Source organism: Euphorbia lathyris, chromosome 1 (genome assembly GCF_963576675.1).
Source record: "Euphorbia lathyris chromosome 1, ddEupLath1.1, whole genome shotgun sequence".
NCBI lineage: Eukaryota > Viridiplantae > Streptophyta > Magnoliopsida > Malpighiales > Euphorbiaceae > Euphorbia > Euphorbia lathyris.
Window position 1 is genome coordinate 34,159,437 of NC_088910.1, and position 8,317 is coordinate 34,167,753.

An 8,317-nucleotide genomic window follows, 5' to 3' on the forward strand; every position below is an offset into this window, starting at 1 on the left:
CAAGTTTATTTTTTTTATTATTGTTGAGATAATAACCCAATATAGATATATTTTGGAAATATTTCAATTTTTGTTGTTGTTGAGGTAAATTTAATGAGAAAATATAGTGATTTTTATTTGTTATTTGTTATTTTTAACTTAATTCGGTTTGTTCGGTTTAAACCAAACCGAACCGCATATTTCGGTTTGGTTTTAATTTGGTTTTTCCTATTATTCGATTCGGTGTGAATTGTTTTGATCATTTCGGTTTTTTCAATTCGGTTCGATTTTGTACCGATGCACACCCCTAATAAAAGGTATTGACCATGTTTGGGAATTAGCTGTTAGCTGTTAGCTGATTACATTAACTGTTAGCTGATTACATTAGCTGATTTGACTAGCTGATTTGATTAGCTGTTTGTGTAGACCTGTTTGGTAAAAATTAGCTAATTGATAATAGCGGTTTGTGCAAAAAGACGAATAAGGGCATTAATTTTGGCGCAGGAGAAGAGGGAGCCTATCTATTAGGGTTAAAGAAGTCCATTAATTTTAATATTGCAAAACGCTAATTGAAAAAGCTCATTTTAAGAGCTTTTTCTAAATTAGCATTTTCATCCCAAAACTCTCTCCCAAACCTCTTTCCATCAAACACTCAAATTAGCGGTTTCAATGATCAAATCTCTAAAGTTGGTCAAAACCGCTCTTTTTATCCCAAAACGCTCTTTACCAAACATGGCCATTTTGTTTGTTTTAGTATGTTATCTCTTTAACCTGACTTCGACCATCAATAGATTCCTCACAAGTGGTTGATTGGATGTCTGCATCATTTAGTGGAATGTAGTAATTGATTTTTTTTTTTTTTTTTTTTTTTGTAAATTCTGATAATAAAAGTGGAATTAGAAACATAATTATGTTTATCAAGTCTAAAATAAATAAAAAATTTGTCAAAAAAAAAAAAGTCTAAAATAAAATGATTAACATTTTCTGTTATAAACCGTTGATTAATTGGCCATGTATTTGGGGGGTATAGATGTCATTGTGCGACCTCAAAATGAAAGGATGAGACTCGAACGGCTAATCCAGTGATCGCAGTTCCGAACGGCGAGGAAAACCGACTGTGGAGAAAACAAGGAAAGGTCTATAGCTACTCTCACTTCACTACCCGATACCCATACCTCCTCCAATCTACAACTAGCTCACTGATTCATCAATCGCTCTATCTCTATTGCCCCTTTTCTGCTTTATCTAATCGTTTTGAGCTGCGAATATGGTGATTCTTGATCCTTGGACGCGACTGGAGACTTTTTATTAATTGAATATGGGTACGGGCTCCGACTCTGACTCCAATGGATGGAGCCGTGCTCCTGGTTTTGTACTGAAGACACTGGTTTTGATTGGAGGTGCGATTCTGGTTAAACGCCTCACCAAATCCACTACCCGTTGGGACCATGCTCGAATTGTAGCTCAATCTCTTGGCGGCGAGAAGGTCATCTTCAACTTTGCTATTTATATTTTCAAAGCTTTTGCGTTTCTTTCGCTTTTTTAATCGTGGTGCATTTTAATTTTTGTTTTTTTGTTGGGTTTAGTTTTCGAGAGAACAAGCTTCCAGAGATCCCGATAATTTCTTCAACATCAGGTAATCTTCTACTTCTTCCTCTTCCTTGTAGTCAGCTATGAAATAGGATGCGTGTATGTGTCTTGTTGAAAGTTAAATTTTATTTTGTAGTGGTTTTGTAAATACTTTCAATATTTATGGGGATTCTTTGTGGGCAGAATGCTTACGTGCCCGGCAGCAGAGATGGTAGATGGTTCAAAGCTTCACTACTTCGAACAAGTTAGTTTAGCCTAATACCTTGGCTACTGCTTTTGCAATCTTAAATTCAGTTAATATGTTCAATTATTTTTTATCAGTATTCTCTTTTTATTAGGCATTCTGGAGAACTCCTCAAAAGCCCTTCCGTCAGGTACTCTTTCACCTTCTCATGTCCATGTCCACAATCAATAATTTGACATCATGTGAATCTTTGTTGCCCTTTTTATTTGGGATTTCTATTTATTCATATTCGGTTGTCCTACTTAGATTGCTGAATGAACTTTTACAATGTGCTATATAGTCTAGAAAGTTCCTTTTTTATTCTTTTGTTTACTGCTTTTGACATAATTCAGCTCTTAATTTATTGCTTATGAGTCTTCTGCAAAAAGGTATTTATTAGTTGTATTTCCTGCAGAGATTCTTTACGGTGAAGCCTTGTCCAAAGGAGTTAAAATGCGATGTTGAGGTGAGTTTATACTACCATTTTGGTTCACAAGTGTGAAATATCCTAACTAGCATTCTCAATTAGCTTTTTCCTCACATTTGAAGTACTTGAACATAGATTATCCATCAAAGTTCAGAGGGCCCAATGAAAAAAATGGCTTATAATATCTTAAAGTGATATTAGTATTTAACGTTTGCGATTCTTTTTCCTTACATTGGTCATGCTATCTCATGCATATATTTACTTGAAACCCTTTTTAGAAGTAACCCCAATTAATTATGAAGAATTCCTCTTCCATTTTTCTTGATTGGTTGTTGGAATATATATACTCTTTTGGGCTTGGTGCTAATCGTGTAGTAAATTATTGGGATGTGTCATCTGTAGCTGAATGCTAGAACTTTACCCCTTATTTTATTATGACAAGGCTAATGCATTTTCTGGGTGAGTAATTTTTTTACACCACTCTCAAGAAGCCCTCTTTTCACCGCAATGTTCATTATTGGTGGTGTTAGATTATTGATTCATTACTATTACAATTTGAGGTAGTGAGGAGAATCTTATGAGCACATTGAACAATCTAAGATTCATTTTCATTGTTTCATGATTGGATAGGTGAGTACGTATGCTATCAGAGATGCAGAGGAGTATAAAAACTTCTGTGATCGGCCAAAGGATCAGCGTCCACTGCCAGAAGAAGTTATTGATGTAAGACTTCTGGATTTAATTTGATATTGACTTTAATTAATCAGCTTATGCTGTTGAAATCATTTTAAAACTTTTTTTCATGATGAAGTGAAATTGTTCCATTATAGCTTTGACAAAATTATCAGTTATAAGTTCATTAAATGGCTTCCTTAGCTGGGATTTTAGGCTGCCCTTTATCAACGCCTAATTTGTGCTAGCAACTTCTGAGTGAATTTGATTACCTTAAAGATTAATCGGGTGAAGGAAATGTTAGCTGGAGATTTGCAACTCTGTTTTTTTTTTTTTTTTTTTTTTTTATAGACTATTAATGCATAAAAGAATTTACAATGTCAAGTTCTGCTTTACCAAAATGGTTAGCTTTAAATTCTGTGGTCAAATGTGTCAAATTTGTATTTGTCTAATTTCGTCTATTTTCAATTTATCATGTAAGGACAGGATATCGCAGAACATTTGACAACAATACATCTTAAGCGTTGTGACCGTGGAAAACGCTGCTTATATGAAGGTTCTACTCCCCCTGGTGGATTCCCAAATTCTTGGGTATTTTGCTTTCTCACCCTTCTAAGCATTATTCAGTTTACTGTCTTCCTAGTCATTTTGTGATTCTTGGTGTGTAATCAATAATGTATAGTATAGTTTTTTCGCCTTTCAGAGACGTGGATAATTGAGTGTAAAGTGATAATAACTTATTGCTAAATCAGTATTGATTTTAATACTAAACAATCATTTTCACAGAATGGAGCAACCTTCTGCACTTCTGAACTTGCAATTTTGAAAAATAATGAAATACATACTTGGGATAGGGGCTACGACGATGATGAAAATCAGGTTAGTCTCATGATCTGCTCGTGGTTGTAACATAATTAATTGTCGCGTCTTTGACAATGAATTGAGAATGTCGTATAAGATTATATTTTATTAATTGTTTTGTTTTGGTTGTTGCAGGTTTGGGGAGTGAAGGTCGGACCATACGAGTTCAAGCCTGCACCAGCTTCTTCTAGTGTAAATGATTTGTTTTCTCCATTGAATTTCCCACCTCCATTATCAATGGATAGAAAAATTGAGGGTTCTTTTGTCTTAGAAGAATGATCACCTTCAAAAGCTACATATATAAGCGACTATGGTGTAAAGTTCAAAACTTATGTAATTATGTCAAATTGCTATTACCCAACCCAACCAGTTTTGGATGATTAAAATATTGAAATTCATGAACATTGCCATTGTGGATAGTCAACAATTGAAACGGGAAAGTGATGATCATGAACACTGGAGAACTAAGTTGAATTTGGTGATGGTGAGGCATTGACTCATTGCACAAAGTCAGTCCTTTTTTAGTTCAGATGATTAGTCTCTTCTAACAAGGGAGACTATTGTTTGATAACGCCTGAGAATGGATGTTTTCTTATGTATGCAGGATCGATCTTATGACCCTTAAAATGGTAGGAGAACAAAAAAACGTTGTGTCTCGAGATAAGTGCATTAAAATGTTTCGTATGTGTTTTTCTTTTCAAGGCTTAATACATGAATGTCCCTGAACTCGGGTTTTTTTACCACTTGAACTTTGGTGATGTACTGATTAGAGCCTCCAAATGCATAATGACAAAGTAAGAGAAGATTCGAGTAAATAAGCAAGTTTATGGCCTGATAGGTCATTTTAAATAGATTTAATGAGTTAAAAGGTCTTGTTTTTTTTAAGGAGGTTCAAGGGATCAATGTTACTTTAAGTAAATTTAAGATATAAATGGGGCCAATTGGTTTTATTGGACGGAATTTAAAGAGATTTGGATGTATTTTTTTCAAAAGGGTTAAGGTGCAAAAATACCTTTAACGTTTTGGGTCAGTAGCAATTTTACCCCTAATGTCTAAAATAGTGCAATTTTACCTCTAATGTTAGAAGTCAAGAGCAATTTTACTCTTAACGTTGATAAATTGGGTCAATTTGAGAAATAATTCATCAACTGTGTTCTCGGTCATGAATCTTGTCATCTATACTTCACACGTGCGTTATTTTATTAGTAACAAATCACAAACATATGTTGGGATGTGAAAAAAATAAGAAAAAAATATTAAAAATATACTGTCTTTTGTACGAATTAGACAAAAAAAAAAAATCAAAAAATTCACTGAATTTGTAAATATTAATCTCCAATTTTATTATTAAATTACAAAAAAACATTATATCCTTTTTTTTAGAACAAATTGATATGCAATTGGTGCAAAATAAAGAAAAAAATAACTGTATTTTATTAATAGTGTCTGAAATTGATCCAATTTATCAACGTTAGGGGTAAAATTGCTTTTGGCTACAAACATTAGGGATAAAATTGCATCATTTTAGACGTTAGAGGTAAAATTACTCCTGACCCAAAACGTTAGGGGTAATTTTGCACCTTAACCCCTTTTTAAAATATCAATCACTACCATGCATTTATTGATAGTTAATTCGAGCCCGACTATCATAAAACTTCTATTTCTTCTAAAATACTCTCTTTGGTTTCTAATAGATTTTATGTTATCAATGAACTTTTGACAACAATTTATCATTATCTGGGAGGGTAAATGTGTATCTCAACACAGAAAGGACAAAACCATGGAGTCTTTTTTGAAGAAAAAACCTGAAGTTGAGGTATGAAGGACAAAGTTTGTCGTTTATTTAAGTATTTATAAAGATGTTTTCATAGTTTAAAAAGTTTGTAAATGTTTATAAATTTATATATTTTTTTTTTACACTTGTAAAGATAACCATTCAAATTTATCTACATGATGTCTATTCAAAGTAAATTTTTTAGTAATGTTTATAAGTTTGTGTTTGTTTCCATTTTTCGAAAATGTCTCATTTCTTTTAATACTTAACAAGAAATAGAAAGTGTTTGGTAAAATTTCGAAACTGTTTTCTTTTTCTAGAAAAAACAACTAATATCTACTGCCTATCGACAATCGCAAACAGGATAAACGGAAACAAACAGACTTTAAATTTGTATCTTTTTTTTACACTTGTAAAGATAACCATTCAAATTTATCTACATATTCACTGTTCAAAGTAAAAAATTTAGTAGTCTTTGGAATGACTCATTATTATTGTGTTATACGGAATATGATTTATCTTTGTACTCGTCCCAAAAATAAAAAGAGAAGGTTTAATTTGTAGGGAAAAAAAGAAACGTCTATATCCATTCCTTTGTTATTCATCTCATTTGAGTAAATTGCCTGCTTAATTTGGTTATTATAAATAAAGTTGTAATCGAGCCGAACCGAATTTTGTCCTGGTCTTGTTCGGCTCGTTAGTTAGAGCTTAAGATCTTGTTCGTGAACTTGTTCACGAGCAATATGTTAATTTTGTTTATAAACTTCGCCAGCAAACAACTCATTAATTATGTTTATTTGAAAAAAAATTTAATACAAAACTACATACTTTTGAAAACAACAAAATTAAAATTTATACAAAACTATTTAAAAAATAGTAGAGACTATTTGCTTTTGAACGTAATGAATATTATAGTCGAGCTTATTCATGAATCTATAATCAAGTTTGTTTGTTTGAAAGCTTTCGAATGAGTCTCGCTGTGTTCAAACTTAATTTATTAATAAATAGAACCGAATACGGTTGAACTTTTACCAAGCTCAACTTATTTAGAGCACTAATCATAAACTTGTTGAGCTTGAATACCAGAAGTGATGCAGGCTTGATAATGATTTTGCAGTATGTGATTGTAATTGCATTTCAAATTTATCAAAGTTAGAAAATCAAAATTATGATTGCTGTCAAGGTATTTGTCTAATAGAACAAAATAACAATAACAAGAGTATATATTATAAAACTAATGGGTTGGGTTGGGTTTCAACCCTGAAAACTGCTATTAAGGTACAAGTATAGACCAGCAAGTGCAACAACTCCCACAAGGATTGCAATGGGCAACGCCTTCCTGCCAAGTTTTTAAAAAACACAGTATACATTTCAGCCAAAATTACTCAAACAGGAAAACAAAGTAGAAAGAAGAGGCATAAATCCAAACCCAATAGCTTCATCTCTCTGAAGCTGAGCTTTGCGTTCTTTTCTCGTAGCAGTTTCATTTGCATTTTTTGTCACAGGAGGCGTATATACCCTGAATCTCCTTTTAGGGGCACCACAAACTGCAACCATCATATTCATTTCATTCAGGATCCACACAATTTATCTTAAACAAACAGTAAAATTGGAGTACAGAAGAAGTAAAAGTACCAGGGCAGAAGTACTTGTCAGGCTGTTTCTCAAAGGGAGTCCGATCATTGTAAATATACCTGTATGTAATGTGATACCAATTCCCAAATTATTATAAAATCTCTACAATACAAAACACAAAGTGGAAATTAAATTAAGTTGAAGAAAGCTAATTATAATTAAGTACCCACCCGCAATCGCGACAAATATAGGATTGCTTGGAAGCAACACGCATGGAGAATTTGGGAGCCGGAGATGGAAGAAGCTGCTGCTGGTGATTAGAAGAAGTAAGCAAGAGGTGAATTGATGGAGCAAAAAAGGAAGATTTCAAAGCAAAACGATCAGATGGAGATCTGAGCCCAACATTAGTGCTAACTGGAGATAAAACTGCTGGGGTTTTTACAGATTGAATTCTTGTGGGTACATGAAAAGCCATTGCTTTAGTTTTCACTAACTAATTCTTCTTTTTTTCTCCAACAGTGATGAAGAAGAGATAGAGGAAGGAGATAAGAGAGTGGTGAATACTAGAATCATTTGGGGGAAACTGGGCTTTTGCCTTATTGTCTGTTTTGGACCAACGTCCAAGTGAAGCGTGGCTTCCATGTCTCCCACACAAGCCCCTACCCCTACGCACTTTTTATTTTTTGTTTGTTTTTTTAAATTCAATTGGAGAAATGCATATATACTTGTTAAGGTGAGGTAAGAAATGATCAATTTTATCTTCAATATCATGAATTTGAAACCTCATTCTACAGAAGAAAAAAATCATCCATTAAAGTTTCGTGGGAATCATTCAGTTGAACAGTTTAAGACCTTTTTTCTAAATTCATTTTGAACCAATATAAAGATTATTACCGTTTATATCAAGTAGTCACCGTTTCTGATTTTAGGATAAGATGATGACTCAATTAATGATTTTTACTTAATCATCAATTACTTAATTCAAAGATCTAATTGATAATTTTTATAGTTTAAGATCTTAATTAACTTTTAAAACAAATTTTGAGTTCATGTATATAGAATAATTTTGGATCAAATAATGTACTTATAAAGTGAGACTCTTATATGGACTCACACGAGGAGGAACCAACAGGTGCAATGCACCAAGGATCGTAGATAATCACCTAAATCGATCTTTATTTGTGAAATGTTGATTACACTTTTAATAAGGGGCGAC

General features: G+C 32.9%; 2 protein-coding genes across 2 annotated transcripts; one reads left to right on the forward strand and one right to left on the reverse strand.

Moving 5' to 3' along the window:
* Nucleotides 1-1,015: 1,015 nt before the first annotated feature.
* Nucleotides 1,016-4,171, forward strand: LOC136227526 (chromophore lyase CRL, chloroplastic). Its single transcript, XM_066016220.1, has 9 exons — nt 1,016-1,465; nt 1,566-1,615; nt 1,753-1,813; nt 1,908-1,943; nt 2,208-2,258; nt 2,850-2,942; nt 3,378-3,482; nt 3,678-3,770; nt 3,888-4,171. Exons 1-9 carry the CDS (start codon nt 1,298-1,300, stop codon nt 4,029-4,031), a joined length of 801 nt encoding a protein of 266 aa, XP_065872292.1. The 5' UTR covers nt 1,016-1,297; the 3' UTR covers nt 4,032-4,171.
* A 2,507-nt stretch (nt 4,172-6,678) lies between these two features.
* LOC136229182 (uncharacterized) lies at nt 6,679-7,684 on the reverse strand. Its single transcript, XM_066017812.1, has 4 exons — nt 7,332-7,684; nt 7,162-7,220; nt 6,956-7,073; nt 6,679-6,865 (listed from the first exon to the last, which is right to left on the reverse strand). The coding sequence occupies exons 1-4, from the start codon at nt 7,574-7,576 to the stop codon at nt 6,781-6,783; spliced, it is 507 nt and encodes a 168-aa protein (XP_065873884.1). The 5' UTR covers nt 7,577-7,684; the 3' UTR covers nt 6,679-6,780.
* Nucleotides 7,685-8,317: the final 633 nt, after the last annotated feature.